This window comes from Pteronotus mesoamericanus, unplaced genomic scaffold (assembly GCF_021234165.1).
Source record: "Pteronotus mesoamericanus isolate MK-2021 breed Mesoamerican mustached bat unplaced genomic scaffold, CSHL_Meso_final contig_100, whole genome shotgun sequence".
NCBI lineage: Eukaryota > Metazoa > Chordata > Mammalia > Chiroptera > Mormoopidae > Pteronotus > Pteronotus mesoamericanus.
The window spans coordinates 19,145,776-19,167,754 of record NW_026554999.1 but is presented as its reverse complement, the minus strand read 5'-3'; the positions used below and the strand labels follow the sequence as shown (position 1 = coordinate 19,167,754).

The 21,979-nt window shown below is 55.8% G+C and overlaps 1 protein-coding gene across 2 annotated transcripts; it reads right to left on the bottom strand.

Annotated features, from left to right (window-relative positions):
- Nucleotides 1-2,819: 2,819 nt before the first annotated feature.
- Nucleotides 2,820-19,702, bottom strand: CSK (C-terminal Src kinase). 2 transcript variants are annotated; one of them, XM_054565270.1, is made up of 13 exons: nt 19,063-19,702; nt 7,710-7,789; nt 7,259-7,384; nt 7,032-7,144; nt 6,497-6,716; nt 5,543-5,636; nt 5,289-5,354; nt 5,106-5,205; nt 4,923-5,013; nt 4,386-4,459; nt 4,106-4,301; nt 3,913-3,999; nt 2,820-3,647 (listed from the first exon to the last, which is right to left on the bottom strand). In XM_054565270.1, the coding sequence occupies exons 2-13, from the start codon at nt 7,722-7,724 to the stop codon at nt 3,465-3,467; spliced, it is 1,365 nt and encodes a 454-aa protein (XP_054421245.1). In that variant the 5' UTR covers nt 7,725-7,789; nt 19,063-19,702; the 3' UTR covers nt 2,820-3,464. The 2 variants fall into 2 exon arrangements, with proteins under 2 accessions (XP_054421245.1, XP_054421255.1); XM_054565280.1 differs by having other exon boundaries at nt 7,259-7,372.
- Between the last annotated feature and the right edge of the window lie 2,277 nt (nt 19,703-21,979).

The window sequence follows — 21,979 nt, the reverse complement described above, 5'->3', positions numbered from 1 at the left end:
CCTCCCATCTCCTCTACCTCACGGACTTGGGGTGGGTCGCAGGCAACCCCCACCAGATTCTGGTCACTAAGCTGAGTCTTGAGTTGGGTCCCCACCAATCCATGAGCTCCTGCAGGGTGAGACTTTTGTCTTGCTCACCTATTAAGAGCCAGTGGCTGGCACAGAGCAGAAGGGAAGGATGATAAGGGGAAAACAAAGAACTATACACCAAGTGAGAGAAAGGGGGAGTAAGGAAGGAAGCTCGCATGACACCAGGTGGAGAGAGTGGGAGCACCTGGGCTACCTGGGCCCGCATCCCCACAGGGTCCCATCAGCCGGACCCTGTCTCACTCCCAATTGTCACACAGGGTCCAGTTGTGTTATGATGCCTGCCTGGCCCCTCCCAGGACCCGTGGACACAGACACCGTTGCCTGTTCCTGAACCAAGCCGGGCTGGAGCAGCTAGTGAGAGCCTATGGTCAAAGTGCCCCCAACCCCTGCCCTCAGCGAAGCAGCGCTCCCCCCAGCTGCGCCAGCTGCGTGACCTCTCCAGGAAAGCCCTCCTTCCCTCGCAGGCCGGCAGGCCCCTTCCTGCTCACCCTTCCTTGCTCTAAGGTTCCCCTTTCCATCACTACCTCCCGCCCTCTATTTTCTGCCTTCCTGTCAGTATGCAAGACTTGAAAGTAAACGTCCTTCCCTTTGGCAGTCACATTTGCTCAAGCCTCTGCTGTCTCCAAAATCCTGTACTTCTCATTCTCTCCACTATAGCTAAACTTCTTAAGATTGTCAGCCTTCTCCCATGGCCTTCACCCTCCACCAGCCATTGTGATCTAGAACCTGCCTCCACCCAACTCAGATCTTGCTGCAGTAACCAGCAACCTCCAGGGGGCACTCAGTCTCCTTCTCCTGCATCTTCTGGGAAGTGGGGACCTGCTGACCCTTCCTCCCAGACTTCCCTTGGCCCCTGTGAGGAGGAGGAGCTCTCCTGACTCCTTTACACCTGGCCTGGGGCAGCCTCCTTTCCTTGACCGTTGACTGTTAGGAGCATCCCCAGGCTTGGTGCCGGGCCCTCTCCTTTCTGCCCGCTTCTGCACCCCTCCTGAAAGTGACCTCCTCCTCGGCATGCTCCAGGGTGCTGAAAACTCACATTGCCCTGTCCAGCCCCCAGATTCTAACTTACTCATCACCTCTTGACAGTTTCAAAGGCACGCTCAAAACTCAGCATGTCCTGGACAGAACTTACGATTCCCTTCGTGCGGATGGTGCCCCTGCCCTCCCACAGCCATCCCACTAGAATCAGGCACTGCCATGGCTCCTCTCTCCTTCACCTTCGTACCGAGTCCATTACCAAGTTCGGGCAGCATTAACTGTACATCCCTGCGGAGTCAGGCCACTCCCATCACCCTCTCACACAGACCGCTCCTCACTGTGCTTCCTCCAGACCTCTACCAGGTGCCAGGGCGATCATTTCAAAAATACTGACCTGACACGTCACCGTCCTGCTCAGAACCCATTGCTGACTCCCCATGGCTCTCAGTGTGACGGAAACCAAGTCCTTGCCCCAGCTGGGTTCTCACACCTCTGGGCTCATTGTACACCTTCACACATCTCTTCAGAGACCCTGGAACAGGCCGCCTCTCTCCATTCTCAGCACCTGCCCCTGGAATGCAGCCTGCCCTCCGTACTCCTGTGCTTCTTTCTGATCTCAGCTTACATGCTGCCTCTTCCTGGAAGCCCCCCAGCCCCCTCCGATCTACAGACAAGACCTGACTCCCATCATATACATGTTTCTTTCATAGCACTTACCAGTTTTGTAATTAACTGTCTCTGGGATTGTCTCAACTGTGAACACACGGTCTACTTTGCTCACTACTCAACCCCAGTCCTAGCACACAGTAGGTTTTTGCGTATTTGTTGTTGAATGGCCTAGTTCTAGCAAAATGAGTATGGCAGTGTGCGGCAAGGACAGACTTGGGGAGGCAAGGGAGCTGCTGCGCGGGGCGGGGCGGGAGGCGGGGTCGGCCGCGCTGCCCTGCCACAGGCGCTGTGCAGTCAGGACTGCCAGGATTTCTGGCCGCGCCGATCTCAGAGCCCCAGCTGGACAAGGGGACCCCAGCTGCCTCAGTGCATGAAGTGAGCCTCTCCTGACCCTGAGGTTCTGCACTGACAACTGCCTCTGGGAAACTGAGGGGGAAAAAATGCCAGGGCCGGTCCCCATTCTCCACCTGCACCACCCGAGATGCCCCCCCACCTGCACCCTCAGGCACAGGACGTTGCGCACGGCCAGGGTGGGGAACGGGCAGCGCTCTTACATCTCGGGTAAACTCTGAGAACCGCCAGGGGCTCGGAGCCTCCCTCCCCTCTCCCTCTAGGGTCAACATCTTCTCTGAGATCTTTGCCTCCTGCCCTCTACCCATCTCCACTGGGTCAGGCCTGGATCCCCTCCACCCCTTCCTTGGCTTCAGCCCTCCTTGTGCTGATGGCCTGAACGACGCACAGCGGGAGGGGCAGCCAGGACACTGGGCATCACCCTGTGGACAGGGCCGCACAGCCCAGATGGTCCCAGGGCCAAGGCTCGGCTATAGCAGAATGGTGGGGGAGGGCAGGTGGTGAGAGCGCCCACAGCAGACACAGGACACTTGCTGGTGCAGCTGACACAAAGCGGCGGGCACCTCTCCCGGCCGTGCTCCCCACCCCGCTCCACTCACAGGGCAGGCACAGCCCCACTTACAGAGACAGGGGGATGGACAAGATGGCACAGGGACAGGGGATGGGAGACAGGCAGGCTCGGCGGAGAAAGCGCCGAGGCTGGGCAGCAGTGTCCTCATGGAGTGGTTTATTATGATTCCATCTCACAAGGCAGGTGGCGGCAGCACACATGAGCTCCAAGCCCCTGACAGACATCTGCCTCGGGCGCATGCAAACAGTGCAACATGGGCAAGCGCAAACATGGGGCAACCGAGGAGACACGGGACACGGAACATGGAATGGGGAACAAGGCCGGGCAAAGGGTCCCTGGAGAGGGGCCTGGTTTCCCCAACCCTCGTGGGGAGGACAGGAAAAATAAGATTCGTACTTCTTGTAAAATGCCCATTTGCTGGGTACTTTCTTTCTTCTTATCTTGAAAAATAATAAAAAATAAGCACATGGAAAAAAACCCCTCAAAAAAGGAAAGGAATAAAACTCTAGGAAGTTGAGAGATGGGAGGCCAGGGGAAGCCTGACGATGGTAGGGGTGTCTGCCTCCAGCTCCTCAGCCTCCTCCCTTCTTGGCCTTTCAGTGGGGCTCGCCAAGCCCCACAGGTGGGTCCATGAGAGAAGATGCCAGGCCTAGGTGGGGTCCCTCGAGGGGCCGGAGTGGGCACAGGCTGGGACAGAGGAAAGAGGCCCACTGGGCTCAGTTCAGGCCGGGGCCCAGTGAGTGGAGGCACGAGGCCCGTCTCTCCAAGTTCAGCCCCCAAGGCCCAGGACCTGGGTGCTTGGCCATCACAGGTGCAGCTCTCGGGCTTTGATGTGCTGGAGCTGCTCCCGCAGCTGCAAGAAGGAGGGCCTCGAGGCGGCGTCCAGCTGCCAGCAGTTCTTCATCACCTCATAGACGGCGGGCGGGCAGCCATCGGGGGCGTCCATCTTGTAGCCCTTCTCCACCCGAGGGACGACGTCCTTCAGGGGCTGACAGCAGATGGGTGGTATGAGTCTGTGCAGGGCCTGCACCCAGGAGGGGACCCCTACTCAACACCCCTCTTCAGGGATCCCCTTCAGCTCTGCCTCAGGCCCGGGCCCAGGCCCAGGCCCAGGCAGCGGCCTGCAAGGTCCTGAGGGCAAGCCTGTGGCTTCCAGGCCTCTGACTAGGGAGGCAGGGCCCAGGGAGGCCCCATCCCCTGCCTGCCCCTCTGACATAGCCCCAGTCATGCCCCGCCCCAGCACCCACACTCACAATTCGTGGATAAGGCACTCGCCCAAAGGAGTAGATTTCCCAGAGAAGAATTCCAAAACTCCATACGTCAGACTTGGTGGAGAACTTCTGCCATGTAGATGGGAAAAGCTGGGTCAGATGCTGGGAATCGGGGGGTGGGGTAACCCAGGACCCATGTCCACCACCGCTCGGGGCTTGGGGGAGGCCCACTCACCTTCTCTCTCAGGGCCTCGGGGGCTGTCCACTTGACTGGCAGCTTGCCTGTGTCCTGGGTACTGGAGGCCTCCTTGGTGAGGCCAAAGTCACTGACCTTGGCCACGTTGTCTTCAGACACCAGCACGTTTCGGGCAGCCAGGTCCCGGTGCACAAAGTTGTTGCCCTCCAGGTATTCCATAGCCTCACAGACATCTCTGGGAGAGAGCCAGCCACATGTCCCCTCAGAGAGGCCTCCCAGAGCAGGAGGGGCACCCTTCCCCAGGGGCTGCTTCACTCACAGTGAGAACTTGAGGAGACAGTCTCCGCCCAGCACCGACCGACCTCGTGACCGAAGATAGTCCACCAGGCTCCCCTGGGACAGGATAGACAGACCACGGCCCACAGGTCAGACTTGCCCTCCAGCCCTTGGGAACAGTGAACCTGGGGCTGGGTGAAGGGTAACACCCAAGGGAGGTGTGAGGAAAGGGGAGGATCATGGGAGGAGTTGGCATGAATATTAGGGTCTACATGCTAGACACTGCTCAGCCATTTTCATGCATTCTCTCTTAATTCTCATCAATTTCTGAGGTCAACTTTGTTAGTATCTCCATTTCACAGATGAGGAAACTGAGGCTTAGAGAGGTGATATAACTTGTCCAAGGTCACAGTGAATAAATGGTAAGCCAGGACAAAAGCTGAGCCACAGGGACTTCAAAGCTCAGGTGGAGGGAGGGGACTGAGAGCAGGGCCCAAGGGCACAGTCAGCGGCTGGAGGCAGCTGCACAACCCCAGTGTTCAGCTCCAGGACAGGGCTGGATCTTGGGGCTGGTGCACACCTTGGCCATATACTCGGTGACAATGTAGAGCCCGCCCTTCTCTTCCACGATCACACCCAGAAGCTGTACCAGGTTGCTATGCCGAAGTTGCCTGGGGCAAGACAAAGTGATCAGAACCCACCAAGCCTCCTCATTCCATCCCCATGATGGGCAACCTTCCCACCCACTCCCTGCCTAACTCACGTCATGACCGAAGCTTCAGCAAGGAAGGCCTGGGCAGTAGCATCATTCTTAATGCACTTGACAGCGACTTTGTTCCCTCGGTAATCACCCAGCATCACATCTGTAGGAAGAGAGTGGGTGGTTGTTCCCTGACTCCCCACAGCCCCTTGGTCCCTCGAAGGGCTCCCAGCCCCTCCTGCTCACCTCCAAACTCCCCCTTCCCAATGGTCTGCAGCAGCTTCAGGTCCTTCATATTCAGTGCCCAGCCACCTGGTGAAAGAAAAGGGGACCCAGTGTGGAATGGAGAGGCTAGTGCAGAGTTTACAGAGGCCGACTGGACTATAATGTGTAGGGTTCCCTGGAGGTCTCCAGAGCCTTCAGGATGGGGCAGTGCCAAGAAGCCTGGGTAGCAAGAGGCGAGTAGGCAGGTGAGGACCAGGGGTGGGGGTGGCACTCACTGCGGAAGAACTCATCCTGGGCTGCCACTGTGCCCTCCATGACCTTTGGCTTGATGAGTCTAGTGCAGAGTCCATCTGCATCCGAGGTGTAGTGCTGCAGGGGAACACAGCAGGTGATCACCAGCTGCTCACATGCACTTCCCCAGTTTGACCACCAGAGGGCAGCAGAGGCTAACAACCCCCCGCCACCCTCCCCCCCCCCCCCCCCCCCCCCGACCCCCAACGGCCAGGACTAGCTTTGGATGGGGAAGGGATCCCTATTTCTGGCAGGGCTTGGGTTACAGAGACCCGACACATGGCCCGTTGCCCATGCCACCCCACACCCAGTTGCCGGACAGATTCTCCATTGTTGCTACCACTCTGGTCCTCATCAGCAATCCCAGGTAGAGGGCAAGCACCAACTCAGTCCAGACACCAGTCTTGAGCCAGGCGTGCCCAGGACCCTCCCCTGCCAGAGGCTAAGCCAGACCCGCAGAGGGAAGGAGATAAGAGTGAATTCAGGAGGTATCTAGGAGGCTGCATGGGGCTACAGGTGTGGCCTGGCCATGGCTGGCAGAGCTGGCCTCAGGAGCTGCAGGGATTGTGGGCACATTGTTGCAGGTGCATGAGCCCAGGGAAACCCTGGCCATTAAGATGTAGCTCCATGTGGACATTCTGATATACACACACTTGGCCATGTAGTTCCGTAAGCAGCTGGAAGGAAGTAGTTCCAGGATCAGGGAGGCTCAGATTCAAGCCCTGGCACCTCCAATTTATAGCTGTGTGATCTCAGGCAAGACTCTTAACTGCTCTGAACCTTCATTTCCTGGCCTATGAAATGGAGATAGTGCCACTCTCCCTGTGGTGGTACTGAGGGATCAGAGGCCATCTAGTTTGCACGACAGTCCTGAGGTCAAACAGTCAGAAGCAGTGGGACTGGAGCCAGCATCCAGGCCTGTGGGTGTGGCGGCTCACCTCCACCAGCTGCATGAGGTTCTCGAAGTACACCTCTTCGTCGATGCTGAGCTTGCTGGCGTGGTACATGATGCGGTAGTGCTCCACCTTGCCATCGCAGCTCACGCACAGTGTGTAGTCACCTGGGTAGTTGGTGCTCTCCCGCACCAGGAACAAGCCTGTCTCTGGCGGGCACAGAAGTCGCTCTGCCTGCTCCCGTGTGATCTTGCCATGGAACCAGCTGGGGGACGCCGGGCCAGGGTCACGGTAGCCCGAGAGCATGGAGCCTAGTGTCCCTGCCAGCCTTGTCCTGCATCTGCCAGGCTCCACTTTCTGAAGGCCCTGCCTCTGATCCCACCCTTGATTCTTCAGTCCTAGACCCATCCTCCCCCTTTGAGGTCCTGCACCCACACCCTTCTCCTCATCTCGAGAAGCCCTCAGGACATTTCAGCCCTTGTGTCTGGCCTCCCTGTTTTCCTGACTCTTCTGGGGGAATCAGGGCTCCTCACATCCCTCCTCCCCAGACTGGGAGAGAAGCACCCTCAGCGGTACTCACGGCATGAGGCTAAGTTTGGTGCCTGCCTTCACGCCCTCCCGCTTTTGGACATAGTTGGCTGGGATGATGCCCTCACGGCCCACCTTGTTCTTGGCTTTGTACCAGTTGGGGTCCTGCGGAGAGGGACACATTCTCAGGCCTACCCTCCCCTGCAGGGGACCAGGACCCAGAGGGAATGCCCAGAGGTGGGGGGCAGGGGTGGACGGACATGTGAACTCCCTGATTACCTTGGTGACGGCCACAATGGTCAGCACATCCCCCTTGCAGAAGGGAAGGTCTTGCTCAGCTGTGCCATGGAAGTTGTACTTGGCAATACACTCTGTACCAGATGGCCAGGTGGCCTGCAGGACAGGCTACAAGTGGATGGTACAGCACCCACCAGCCCACAAACCCTCAAGGTCACAACTCTCAACTGGCCTCTGTGAGCCAGGTGAGATGCCACCGCCCACAAGAGCTCCAGAACTCTGGGTTCCTTCCAGCTGACGTTCTGCCACTGCCCCAGGCCTCCCATCCTTAGGGCCCTGTGTGTGACAGCGCACCCTGGAATGCCGTTTTGCTGAAAGCCAGGGCAGGGACAGAGGGCTGGGACGGAGGGGAGCAACCTGATCGGAGCCCTCTTTTATGCTCAGCACCCCCACACCCAGAGTTGGGTGGCTCTAGATGCCGCCCCTATGGTACCTGTATTGCTGACATCTTCTCAGAAGATCTAGCGTTCCCGGGTCACAGGAAGGCCGACCTGTCACTTGGTACCATGAGAGCTGTGGGGAGGAAAAGGAAGATTGAGGAGGGGTGTGAGGAGATGGCTCCCCCCAAGTTTCTGAGATCCCACTCCTTCCCCACAGCAATTTAAACAGGTGCCAAAGGTGGCCAGAGCTGGAACTGGGGTGCGGGCTGTCCCTCCAGCCTCGGCAGGCTGAGGGCACCGAAGCAGGGAGGAGGCAGGAGCATGAGGGCTGAGGGCCGTCAGGAACTGAGAGGGCCACCAACCCCTAAGCCCCCAGGGGGCCTTACTGACCCACGAAATAGCCACCAGCCCCAAGCCCGATGCTAGCTAACTGGCCTGTGGGGGAAGAGGGCCCAGGACAGTTCTGTGAACCTGGGGAAGATGCAATGTGACTTGGGAAAAGTCACCTGTCCTCTGTGGGCCTCTTAGTTTCTTCGTCTATAAAAACTTGCCCAGGCTCTAAAGCCAAGGCACACCGATTCTATGGCCTGGTTCTATGTACCACTTTGGGGTCCACACCCAGGAGAAAAAAGGCAGGTGTCCACTGAGGCAGGCACAAGAGCACCCTCTGCAGCAAGATTTGTAATAAACCTCAAACTGGGAGCTGCTGGGATGCCTCCCAAGAGTAGAGGGATTAACTGTGGTGTAGTCACAAAATGGAGCTCTGTGCCTCAGCGACTATCAGTACACTACAACTATGAAACAACACCAATAAACTTCGAAACGTAATGTTAACCAAAAAGCCAGACACAGACAAGCACATGCCTGTGATTCCATCTGTATGAAGTTCAAAATCGGGCCTAATCCATGGTGCAGGATGGTGACTGTCCCTGGGAGAAGGCAGTGACTGGAAGGGGCGTGAGGGGAGCTTCTGCATGCTGGTTATGAAATTGTCTGAGCCCAGTCACGGGGTGGGTTCACTCTATGGCAATTCACTGAGCTGGGCCTGGCATAAACCTTGCAAAGTGGAGGGGCTTCAAATGCCAAGGTGAGAAACCAGAGTTTACTTCTGAGGGTCATGGAGCCTGGGGCCTCGGCAGCAGGGCGTGTGGTCTCGGACACCAGAAGGAGCCAGGGAGACTAGAACTGGGAGGACCACCACCGCTTCCAGGCCTCACTCCTGGTTCCGGAGTCAGGCCGACCTGGCTCTGCCAAGTGCAACTTGGGTGAATGACTCAACCCTTCTGAGTCTCAGATCCCTCATCCTGAAAGGCAGGGACAGGGGTCCCCTGCAAGCAGGCTGTGGGAGGAGTGGGATGAAGCCCTGGACTTGGAAGTGGCTGGCATAAACCCTGTGCCTCTCTTCCCTTCCCCAAAGGCCAGTCCATTAACCTTTGCCATCTGACATGGAAGACTGAGCCCCAGGGAGAATGACCCTTGTTCCTGGGCCCTCCCCCGATTCATGAGCCACCTGGAGTATAGAAACCACCCCCTGGTCTCTTGGGGTCCATATTGTGGGATCTGCGAGCTCCTTGTCCCCATTTTACGGAAGCAGAAACTGAGGCTCTCAAAGGTTGAACAACTTGCCTGAAGTCACACAGCTAGTTAGGGTGACAGCCCAGACCTTGAACTGAGGCCCCTTGACCTTCAGGCCTTCTAAATAGGGGCTCTGCTTGCTCGCCACATCCCGTGCTTCCCCTCCCCACAAAACAAGCCACTGAAGAAGAGCTTGGAGGCTGTGGCACCATTAGTCACCCTCCCGGCTGTCAGTTTGCAAACACTCCCTTCCTAGCCTGCAGCTGCCGCCGCCTCCCCGCTGACTGGATGATGATAATAAAAATAATAATAGTCCCTGTTTTCTGAGCACTTACTCAGTGCCAGGCCCTGTCTTTGGCACATTACGGCTCATCAAGTCTCCTAACAACTGAAAAAAGCTACTCCATTTGAAGATGGGGACCCAGAGCAAAGCCAAGAGGCAAGGTGGCCTTGCCTGAAGTCACATCCCGAGTGGCCATCCTGCCCCACTGACGTGAGCCCTCAGATGCAAGCCACCTCTGTGTCTCCCTGCCTCCCCTGCCCACACCCTGCCAGGACCACACTGGCCTAGGAGAGAGAGTGCGAAGGAGGAGAGAGAAGCCAGTGTTGCTCAGAGGAAGGGGCAAGCCCAGGCAATGGTAATCTGGGTGGGCTTCCTTGAGGGGCTGGGCTTGGAGAGGGAGGAACAAACTTCCCTTTGCTCTGCTGTCTGCAACTTGGGGATGCAGTGCCGCCCCCATCTGTGCAATGGGTTGGTGAGAACCTTGAAGCTCCAGGGCTGCTCTGGGACTTGCTGGCTCTCAGGTACCTCAGCTACACCTGGTTTCCACCTGCTGCTCCCATGTCCTGCCTTGGCATTTTCCCCCCACTCCCTTCCCCCTGCTCAACCTTCAGGGTGCAGCGGAGGAAATGCTTCTGTTGGATGTCTGCCTAAAAAAAATACAGTGGGACAGTCCATTAATCAGGACTAAGTAAATAAATGACCAGGTACCCCTAAAAGGGAACAACATACTCCAGCTGATGGGACCAGAACAGATCTCTAACTGCTGGTACACGACACTCCTATGGACAGAGTAAGCGGAAATGGCAAAAGTCAGCCCAAGTCATTGAAGGAAAGGCTGCTGGACATAGCTTCCAAGTACTAGACACCTTGTTAACCAAATCGTCAAATTAAGCATCGCCACTAACGAGAGAAGCTACACTGAGGGCCTCCGGCTATGATGCCCCGGGGAGGACACAGGCGCCGGTGTGGTATTCCGCAGAGCTGCTGAATCGGACTCCTGTCAGGGAGATGCATTCAGGCTGAGCCCACACAACCGGCCTGACTCTTAAAGTCAATGTCATAAAAGACATATCAAAGGCTGGGGAATGTTCTAGATTAAATAAGACATGAACAAAACGTGAGACAACAAAATGATAATTATGTGAGGCGAAGCATGTGTTAATTAACCATACTGTGGTAATTTTTTGTACTATATACACCTATCAAATCATTACATTTTACACATTAAACTTACAACATGTCAATTACATGTCAATAAAGTTGGAAAAAAGAAAGGAACAAGACAATAAGATTCAATGAGGGACTCTGAATTGGATTCTGGATCAGTGGGAAAAATAGCTATAGAAATCATTTGGGGACAATTGGGAAAATGGAAATGTTACATAATATTAAGTGTGACCACAGTACTGGGATTATGTAAGAGACCCACGCTAAAATACTTGGGAGTAAAAGGTGTGATGCCTGCAACTAACACGCAAATATATCAGCAAAAAAATGAAAAAAAACAAAAACAAAAAACAAACAAACCCAAAAAAAAACCCCAAAAATCAAAAACATATATACACATGTCTATGTCTATAAAAGAGGTAAAGCAAATGTGGCAAAATTTTAGAACTGGGGAATCTGGATAAAGGATATATGGGTATTCATTACACTGTTATTTCAGCTTTTTGGTAGGTTTGAAATACTCAAAAGATCATTCAAAAGAGCAAGGTGATGGACATGTCCATGGTATATTACAAGTTGTATTTTTCAAGGTGATACGCAATTCCTCCCTAAACTCAGGTATGCAGATTATCTTAGAAAGATAGAGGAAACTGACTGAGAGGGGCTGCTTCTGAGATGGGATGGGGGTGGGGGGGTGAGTGAGTATTAAGTTCAAGGGAAACATACTTTTCACTGTGTATTTGCTAATTTTGTCCTTAACTTTTTTTAACCACACGCATGTATTACCTTCCTCCTAAATATAAGACTGAAAATAAAGAACTTTTTGAAAGCCACTTCTGCCAGGAGCTTCCCATGGCCCCCAGCTGTGCTGGCTGCTCTGGGCCGCCTCAGCCTCTCAAACACCTCTGGGCTCTGGTAAGAACGCCACTGTTCCTGGGCTGGGCGCTCTCAGGGGAAAAGCTGGGGGCTGACTTGCCCCCAGCATGGACTGGGCCCAGAGTGCTGAATGAATAAATGAATGAATGAATGAATCAACAAAGGAGAGGAGGAAGCTAGACTGGCTGCACCGCATTGAGGTCCCATAACCGACAGAACTATATTTAACCCCCAAGGACAGCAGCTGTCACCCCACCCCCACAGGACTAGGGGACAGGGACTTCCTGCCCCAAACCCTGCTCCCAGCAGCCCTTGTACTAGGGTCCCGGGAACAGACTGGGCATTGTGCCCAAGTACTGAGGTCAGTGGCCACAGCCTCAGGCAGGCCTTTCTTGGGAGCCCAGGCTGGTGGGGATCAGAGCCCAGAAACTCCAGGGCTGCCATTTCCCTCCCCTGGGGACAGTTTTAGACCCCCACAGTCAAGCATATGCTGACGGCCAGGGCAAGTCAACGGGCCCTTGCCCTGCCCCCTCACCAAAACTCCACTGCCTAATGGGGCATGGGAGCCTTTGGTAACTGTTTATACCCAGCTAAAAATACCCACTGAAAGGGGAAGTATACAAGAGACCTGGGGGGAACTTGGGGCCACGGCCCCCAGAGACACTGGTTCTGCCACAGGACCCAGCTGGAGTCTTGGGGGGGGGGGGGCATGGGCAGCCAGGCAAGGCAATGGCAGGCCCACCTTGCCTTCTTACTCTTTGAGCCACTGTTTCAGGAGGCTCCCCGTGCACCCAGCCCCATGCTTGGTGGGCTGGAGGAGTAAAGGGCCCAGGAGGTCCTCTCCTTGGGGCCCCAAGAACTACACTCAGTACCCCAACAAAATGCAGACCTGCTCCTGTCCTCCTAATGGTCAATCATGGCCAGGTGTGCTCAGTGCCTCACTAGACAGGACAGACATGGGCAACCTGGGAAGGCTTTCAGGAAGAAGGGGTGGGGAGCTGGAACTGGGAGGATTTTAGGTGGAAGGAACTAGAAGCAGGGTGGGTATGCTAAATCAGGCCAGGCCCAGAGTCCCAACTGCAGCACAGAGGGAGTTAATTAAGGCTGAAGAAGGCCCAGGGTGGGGTGCACACAGTCTTTGAAGTCAGCCCAGAGGTTTCAGACAAGTCACAGGACAGACACAAGCAGAACCGAATTTCCGACTTGGGCACGCCCCTCTGAAAGGGCAGTGCACCTGAGAAGGGTGGGGCGCTGCCAGCAGTTGGGCTGGTTTGGCAGCAGTAAAATCAGCCCCACCTGTGGTTCTGCAAAGGACACCCAGGCTGTGGACACTGGGATGCCCCTGGCCCTGGGGGTGAAAGGTTCCAGAGCCCCAGCACCCCCACTGCACAGATGTCTCAGGGCTGGGCAGCAGAACTGGGCACAAGACCCTTGAAGCCTAAGCTTCCCTGGGGATTGGGGAAGGGCTGGAAGGATGACCCACTTGGGCTCCAGTGTGTGCTGCCCGACCCCCATGCCCGGAGCTCCCTCAGCCTTCAGCGCCCCTGCCCTAAGGGGAGGTGCCAGTTTAATGGCTGGAAAACGTAAAAGGACAAAACCACAGCAACTCACTGGCTTTTTTTTCTGCTCCCAGTGGCTGGCTGAGTGGGACTGGAAATCTGGTCTAGAGGTTTGGGAGTGAGAGGCAGCCACTGGGAATCTCCACCAGGCCCCCCTGCAACTGGAGGCAGATACTCCTGGCCCAGAAAGGTTTCTAATTACCACTCAGGGTCCTAATTACCTACATGCACTGGGCAGCAGGGACTGGGGACTCCCCACAGCCTTCCTCATTTTGCCCCTTCCCTGCCTGAGCAAAGGCTGTGGTATTTGCATGTTTATTTGCCTATATTTGCATACAGCCTCAGTACTGACCTTCAAGGAACACTTAAAAACCATGGAGTGTCCCTGTCCTTCACCTGAAGTCTCCTAGTCATATTACAGGAGGGTAGACTGAGGCCCAGAGGCCCATGAGCTGTCTAGAACTTTGGCCCCAGATTCCTGGCCTCCCCACCTCAGAGTGCCACCCACAGAATACAGCGCTCACACGGGGAAGCATGGGAGCCTAACACAAGACACAACCCTGCTGCCCATGTGAGGGGGAGGGGGTCAACACTCTCCCCCGGCAGAATGGCTGTAGAAATAAAAGCACCGAATGACGGCCTACTGACCCACCCTGAGTTAGTTACTTAATCCTCCCAAAACGCTGTGAGATTTTACTGCTGATCTATGTTTGACAGGGGAGGAACGAGGTTCTGAGCAAGGTCACCCAGCTTCCAAGCGGAAGAGCAGGGAGTTGAACTCAGATCTATCTGAATCTGGTCAGGAAAAAACCCCTCCAATGTCCTTGGGCAAGACAGACGGATACCCTGAAAAAGGAGATAGGTGAGGAGGGATGCGGAGGGGAGGTCTGCCCAGAGCTTGGCTCTCCTGGTGTGGGAAGCACTAGTTACCTCTGTGCCCACTCCCTGCTTGTCTGCCGTACTTTGCCTCGAACAGAGGCCAAGAGTTTGTCTAGGGCCACACTGCAACTAGAGAAGTCAGAGCCCTTGGGAGGGTGGAAGCTCCAAGCAAGGACCTCTGCCCCAACCCTGCCTCTTCTGCAAATGTTTTCTTGATTTTCATGGCCCTTCCCCTCCAGGAAGCCTTCTGCTGTTACAGCCTACGCAGATCCCCAGCTTCTGAGCTCTCACCAGCTCTGCCAGGAAGTCAGAACCACAGGCCTCCCCTAATTGACTGCTCTCCGAGTCTGGTCTCTTCTACTGGCTAGCAGGGGAGCTCTCAAGGTTCCTTCTTCATTCTCCCCTCCTGTCTCGCTAACGAGCAGACAGCACAGGCCACAAATGCCTGGGTCTGGGTAAGGACCAGGTAAGCAGGCATCAGAACGTCACCCAGGTTTCTACCCACCCACGAGGATTCCAACTGTGGAGCAGGAAGGCAGCCTCTCCTGCTTGCTCCTGCAACACTGGGCCCAGACCACGAAGGGTGGGGGTTGGGGGAGGCGGAGGGAAGCTGCGGTTAGAGGCCCAGCCCCACCAAGGCGTACACAACTAGTGTGTGATGAGAAGCTGCTCTCATCATAGTACCTCAAAACCAGGAAGAGAAACTGGGCAGGCAGAAAGGAGGTGGGCTGCATGCAGCCCTCAGGTCCCCAGAGGCCTGACCAGAGGCGCTCCCAGACAGTCACTGGACAGACCCCTTCTCCCTTCTGGGTCCTGGTTCCCTCAAGGGAAGAACGGGATTCTCTACCTGGTCCTGCCAGGTGGTGCAGATTGCATCCTGCTCGATAAGAAACCCCACAATTGGTAGAAGAGTGCTGATACCCCAGTGGGCTTTGTTCTCTCCCAGGAAGCAGGGGCCTGGACCGCCGAAGCTAGCCTGGCCTTGCTCCCTTCTCCCCTCAGCCACGCAGGGAGCACACTGGATCTCCCTTCAACAGCTCTTTATTTTTAGGTCTGAATTTGACTTTAATCATTACTTAGCAGATTCTATTTCTAGCACTTGGATGAAGGGACCCAGAGGAGAGGAGGAAGGGAGGCGGTGCCCCCTGCCTCGTGTAGGGGGTGGCCTGCTCCTCCACCTATCCTGCCCAACCAAGAAGAGGGGACTGAGAAGCACCGAAAGGGCTTACCCAGCTGGACCAGCATCTTGGAGAGGACCCCACCCTATGACCTCATTCCAGCACACACTGTGGGACAGGAGGGCAGTTGTAATACCCACTTCCCCTTCACCAAGACCAGGGAGAAGGGAGACACTCCACGGGCAGAAGTCTGGCAGCCAGGGTCCACGGTCACATGCCTGGGGACCTGTGCGCTGAAGGGGCCACCTCGGGGAGGACCCTCTCCTTAGGTTAGTTCTCAGCCATCCTGCGGTCATTTGGGGCAAGGGTCTTCTAGGCCTGGGACTGACAAGCTAAGACTGGTTTCCTCCTACTGTCCAAGGGGTGGCCCCAGGAAGGCACCCCCAATTCTCTGGTCTCCACAGAAGCAGGACAAGAGGAAGCAAGCAACATCACATCAGTACACACTCAGGTTAGACCTAGGGAAGACCTGACAAAGAGGAGGGTGTGACCACACAAGACTCCCCAGGAATTTGTGGACCATCTCTGTTCTCTTCCAACTCCCCTTGTGAGGCTTGAAAATCCCTGCCTCCCCACGCCCCTGGGAAAGAGCAGGAAGATGAGGTTGGCATGGCTATCCCTCGGTTGGGGCTCAGGATGCCTAGGTTCCTTGCCCAAGTCTCAATGTTCCCAGGGAAAGTAGGCCTCTATCTCCACTGCAGAAATGTAAGGGCTGGCCTAGGAAGTAGCTGAAGGTGGGGGACAGGAGGCAGCTGGGCTCTCAGAGAAGAGGCCTGTCCACTCAGCTCTGATGCTGGAAAAAGAGAAAATGGGTAGGTTCCGGTTCCAGAAACCAACTACTGCAGCAGCCCATCTTCCCAGAGCTAAGCCCATGATCTGGCTGGCCAATGACAGGGTGATGGGGAGGGGAAGGCAGGGAGGCCAATGACAGGGTACTGGCTAGAGTAGTCCAGATCCTCAGGGACAGAGTGTTTCAGGAACCCCCCACCCCCTGGCAGAGATCAGGCCTTGGCTGGGTAAGCCACCAGCCCCAGCTGCCCTAGGCGTCTTCCCCACATGTTGAGGCGGCCTGTGGTGGGCATTCCATCTACGGTGTCAACCCCTCCTGACAAAGTGCCTATGGATGCCAGGGGCTGTGCCAGGCACTTTGTAGCACCTTGGTTAGTTCACACTCTCTGCACACTCCCTCTGAAGCAGGTATCACCATCCCTGGTGTGTACATTAAGAACTCTGGCATAGAGGGTGACTTGTTCAAGGTCCCTCCACCCAGGTCTAAACGGCATGGCTGGGCCTGGAACCAACCTCAGCTGGGCGCCAAACTGCCCACTCTATCCAACACTCCTGGTTGCTTTGAGAGTCTATAACCACCACCACAGCAACAGGTGGGCAACAACAGTGACATGCTCAGTAAAAGGTCTGGGTGAGGTTGCTGAGGCAGCTATGTGGAAAACTCTACAGTATTTTAGAGGCAAAGTTACACAGACCACGTAGCAACATGAAAAAGTGCCCAAAGATGCATTATTAAGTGAAAAAAGGTGTTACAGCATGCACATTCAAACAACGACCGCAATGACAGGAGAGGGGAAAAAAACCCCAAAAAACGAAACCCAGAAAAGACTGGCAGGGAACTCCAAAATGCTACAGTTACTGTGCTGGTAAAGAAATAGTGGGTGATTTTTGTTTTGTTTTCTAAATTTCCTGTAGTGTTTTCTTACTTTCTAAATTAAGAAACTAACAAATACAGTTTTCTCATAATGAGCTCAGATCTGCTTTCCTGGGCCCCACCTGCCCCCCAGCTCTGGCCCTTGTGTCTGGGACATCTTTTGCCATGGCATGGCCTTTCTGTTACGGGGCAGCTCATCAGACACGTTAGAATCTCTCCCTACCATGTCTTTCCCACACCAAACAATTCTGTTCTTTGGGGACTATGTGTCAAGGCTTTGAAATCCCCAAAAAATGGAACCCAGAGCTGGACTCAGGCTCTTCTGCCCAATCAGGCCACCTGGCGGCTTGTTGGGGCAGCTGAGTCCCACTATGGATTCTGGGCCTCAGCCCCTGCCTGTACTGTGAGCTGCTCCACACTGGCTCAACCTCTTGGGGCCTGGTGTCCTCTGCAGTGACCCGGGTGACCATTTTCTGGTCCTTCCTTGCCCCCAACCCAACGCAGAGAGAAAGGAGCCACTTCTGAGAGGGAGGAAGGGACCTAGCTCACCAGGTAGAAAACACATCCCCCTGCACACATGCTGGCCTGGAGCCAGAGTCTTTTCTGTAACGGCCACAGGACCCTGGCTGCACGAGTACAGGTCACGGTTGGCCTAAAAGCACCTAACCATGTCAGGCCTCAGCCCCAGCGCCTCAGGCAGGAAAGGAAGTTAGGGCTGGGTGAGGGGAGCGTCAAAGGCCCACCACATCTGCATGTCTAGAGAAAAGAACACACACACAAAACCCTTTAAATCCAGAGCAGAGGCCTGAGCAGGGCCCCAGACATGGTTCAGCATCCTCCAGGGAACCTCCCACCCTTTCGGGAGCCAGAAGATCCTGCCACACTCCCAGTCTCCCTCTTGCTGCCTTTGCCCTGTTCCTGCTGAGGTCCCACCAAGAAAGACACTGGAATCCCCACAGTGTGGGGAGCTTGGAACAGGCCCCTTAGTGCTCTGGACAATGCTCCAATGCCAAGGCTGTAGGGTGCACCCTGAGGAGATAGGGCTCTTCCCTTCCCTATCAGATCCCATTCACATTCTGAACTTGGCTTCCCCTATGCTAGCTGGGACAAGGTGCGGGAGGGCTGCGCCGGTACTGACCATCAGGCTGCTTCAGCTCAGCTCTAAGGCCACACTAGATGGGTGCTCCCATACACTCACCACATCCCCATTAGTGGCACCCAGCCTCAGGTACCAGAGGGAGCACAGATGCTACTTGAGCCCATAACCCAGCACAGCTGAGGCCAGAAGTCCTCTCCCTCCTTTCCGGCCCTCTGCAGGGGAGCACATGCTCACTCCACAGGCTCCCTTGGACCAGCCTGGGAGCCTGTGTCCCTAGTGGGTGAAGGTGCCTGCCTGGTTGCCCTCTACCTACAGAAGCCCTCCACATGCAGAGTTGGGGATGGAAGGATAAAAGGTAAAACTCTGCCAGAGGCCTGGGGTAGCAACTTCCCTCTTTGAACCTCAGTTTCCTGGTCTACAAAATGGGAGAAGAGGTGAACTCCTAGTTAAGCTCCAAGAATCTGATGGCTGGACACGCCCCTTCCTGACACCTGGCCTGGGCCCTGAGAAGCCTAGGAGAATGGGCTGACCAGACTGTCAGGAGGTGGGGACATGGTCCTAATGTCCAGTGTTACCTCCACTTAGGGCAGGGGATCTGCCCTGTGTCCCCACCCAAGGGCCAGAGGTCCCTTGGATTACGTCTGGTCTTCTGTGAGGCCGAGGGTGACTGGATCGACCTCTGGGCCACGGACTTCCTAGAGCTGGCAGGGCCTCAGTGGGGGAGTGAAGGAGGGGTCAGACCCAGGCAGGCCAGGAACCTGCAAAGAGGCCCTGGACAGGGAACGGCAAACTGCCCTTTCTCCAGGGCCCTGGCCCAGGCTGACCCCCTCCCTCCGGGCTCCAGCCAGCCCCCACACAGTGGAAAGAGAGGGAGAGAGTCGGAATGGCCTGAGAAAAGTCTGTGGGACTCACAGAGCAGGATCTCTCTCCTGCGCTCCCCTCCCAGTCGGGCTGACAATGACTCCCGAGCGAATTCGAATCCAGGAATGAGGGGATAAGGGAGGTGGGGGATGGGAATGGAAGCGACGGCAGCTGCAACAGAAGGAACCGAAGCGGAATGGGAAACCTCTACCCTCTACCACCGGGAAGCACTCGGACGGCCCCCTCCAGGCCAGCCAGGCACTCACCTCTCTCGGGAAACTGTGGGCCGAGCCAGCTCGCTGCGGGCAGCATCAGCGGCCTGCGGGACGGTCCGTGCGGCCAGGAGAGAGGGAAGGGGAGCAGGGGCCCCCGGGGCGTGCGGTACGAGGGGGTATAGGTGGGAAGAGAGAGGAAGGAGGGACGGCCAGACGGAGGCAGGGGGCCAGCCGCGCGGCCAGGGGTCGGGGAGGGAAGAAAGGCGTGGGGAAAGGGGGCGGGAGGGAATCGGGGGAGGAAACAATGTAGCCGGCGCGGCCCCGGCAGAGTTCCGCTTCCGAACGCCGCCACCAAGGTTCGATTTTGGAACGTCGCGCCGGCTACCGGGGGCCGCCCCGGACGCTGGATCGGGGGCTGCGGGAGCTCCCCGCGCTCCACGGCGCGGAGGCTCCGGCGGCCACAGGCTGGCTGGGGCGGAGGAACTACTTGGCCGCGGGACGGCCCCGACAGCGGCGCGGCCGGGCCGTCGCCCCTCTGGAACCCCACCCCGGCAGGACCACCGGGAAGGGTGCGGGGTGGGACGGGAGCAAGAAGGTGGCGGCGGGCTCGGCGGCGGGGGCCCAGCTCGGCTTGCCCTGGGCTCCGCCGGGAGGAAGCTCGCAGGCCTGGCTAGAGGAAGCGCGGCCCGGATCCTCCGCCCGCGGCAGCGCGCCTGCGCGAGGGGGCCTGGCGGGCGTGCGGCGGGGCGTGGGCCGGCGGGACACGAGCCGGCAGGGCGGCGCCCCCTACTGGGAGCCAGGGGCAGTGTAGGGGGGCGTGTCTGCGCCCACGCCTTGCCCCCGAAGGTACGTGCGGTGAGGGCTCCCGGAGACCCCTGGCAGAGGACCTATCAGCCCGCCTTGGAGCCACCTCCAGCCATCCCTGGGCGCAGCTCCCCTGATGTAGAAGCGATTTACACTGGACCTGGGCTTCTCTGACCTAGTTGTGGAGAGTGGGCCTCACTCACAGCAGGACGCATTTATTTACCAGTGGGATCACTTTACGACTGTCAAGGAGTTCTCAGTAGTAAAACTGGCCAGCAGTCAAGCTCAGAAAAATAGTTGCTAGAAGTGAGGAGGTGATGTACCACAGGAAGCAGTAAAGAGGGGGAGGGCTAATGGGGAGACTTCATAGAGCTGGGACACCAGGCAGAGGGAACGGCATGGGCAAAGGCAGGGAGAAATGAGGGAGCTTGGTGGCTTTGGGAACTGTAAATAGCTCAATGTGGCAGCGCTTTGCAGCGTGGGTACAGGAGACTGACAGGAGATGGGGTCCGGGAAGCCACAGAGACTAGAGAGATCCAAAGAACCTTGTGGGACTTTCTCAGACTTTGTTTTCAGCCTGGAGGCAATGAAAACATTGTCAATAGCTGTGTGACTTTGGAAAAGTTGCTTAACTTCTCTGTACTTTAGATCCTCATTTGGCAAAATGGGAAAACTACCAATAACAGCGCCAACTTCTTAAGATTATGTGGGGCAGAAAATGAGTAAATACATTTAAAATGCTTAGTATGCTGTGGCTGGTGCATGATCAGCCCTCAATATCCCCTGTTATTATATATCATTATTAACAAGGAACAGGGAAATGATCTGCTTTGAGTTACAGGAGCAGGCTATGGATGTGGGGCACAGAACATGTGTGTGTGTGTGTGTGTGTGTGTGTGTGTGTGTGTGTGTAGGTGGAGAGACCAGAGACTCTAGTGCAGGTCGGAGGTGTCAAGTCACTTCCTAGGGAATGGGCCCTGAAGGAAGGGTCAGGGTTCGGTGGGCAGAGTGGAGGGGCCTTCTCCAGTGTGGGAAATGAGGTATGATGACAAAGTCTTGGAATTCAAAATTAGAGGCTGAGGGAGTGAGGTGAACAGTAAAGGGCCCTGTGGGAGAGTGAGCTGGGGGCACAGTGTAGCTGCAGATTGTAGAGTCTTACATTCCAGGAGAAGGAGTAGGGTGTTGCCTCCTGAGACAGCCACAGGTTGGTCCTTTGACCCAATGCACCCCTGGGCCAGCTTCCCAGTAAGGGGCCAGCCTTTCAAGGAGGGAAGTAGTAGTCACGCCCCTTCCCTTTGAGAAGATATCTAGTAAATCTCGAGATAACTATGGTGGGTGTAGTGGAGAAAAGCATGAATTTGGGCTTCAGATCTTAAAGTTAAATTACAACTGGGCCATTTACTAGCTGTGTGAACTTGGGTTAGTTACTTAAGTTCTCTGAGCTTAGTTTCCTCTTCTGTAAGATCCTACTCAAAAAACACCTCTCTCTTGAGAGATGGTGCAGATTTAACAAGATAACTGGGCCAAGGGTGAAGGGGGTACAGAGGGTGCTCCACTCATTTGGTTTCCCTTTCTGTTCTCTGAGGTCAAGATGGAATGATAAAGTGGGGCTGATGGGGCTACCTCTCAGCCTAAAGGAATGCATTTTGGCAGGTCTGCAAAGGCTTCTGGAAGGGAGAACTTGATATCTTTTCTACCCTGGCTGAATCAGCTGGCAAAATGGGAAAGGACTATGGGGGTTAGAGGGCAATGCTCTAATCCCTGTCCCAGTTTTGTTACCATCCCATCTTCCCTTAACCTCAAATACATTTGACTTTTCCCCCTGGGTATATGTGGCCCAGAGTGTGAACTTTGGAGTCAAATAGACTTGTATTTGAATCCTAGCTCCACCTCTTCACAGCAGAGTGAAATAAGTAAGTTCTTCTCTGAACCCCAGGCACAGGGGACAAATCAATAAAGGGCCCTGCCTTTCAGAACTATCCTCTAGTGGAAGAGCCAATTAACTTCCAACCTCCCCATTCATTTATTCACTCATTCCACAAATACTTACTGGGTACCTGCTAAGTGCTAGACACTGTTCTGGATGCTGGAGCTGAAGAAGTGAGCAAGGAGTGAGCATGGGTCTTGCCTAAGAGAATAAATCAATAAACAGAACAATCAGACA

What these genes read in the sequence shown, in the direction of transcription:
- CSK (XM_054565270.1), bottom strand. An exon ending in TGTCTCCTCAAGTTCTCACT is followed by an intron (nt 4,302 to 4,385) that starts GTGAGTGAAGCA and finishes GCTCTCTCCCAG; the next exon opens with AGATGTCTGTGAGGCTATGG. An exon ending in CCGAGGCCCTGAGAGAGAAG is followed by an intron (nt 4,000 to 4,105) that starts GTGAGTGGGCCT and finishes TCTACATGGCAG; the next exon opens with AAGTTCTCCACCAAGTCTGA.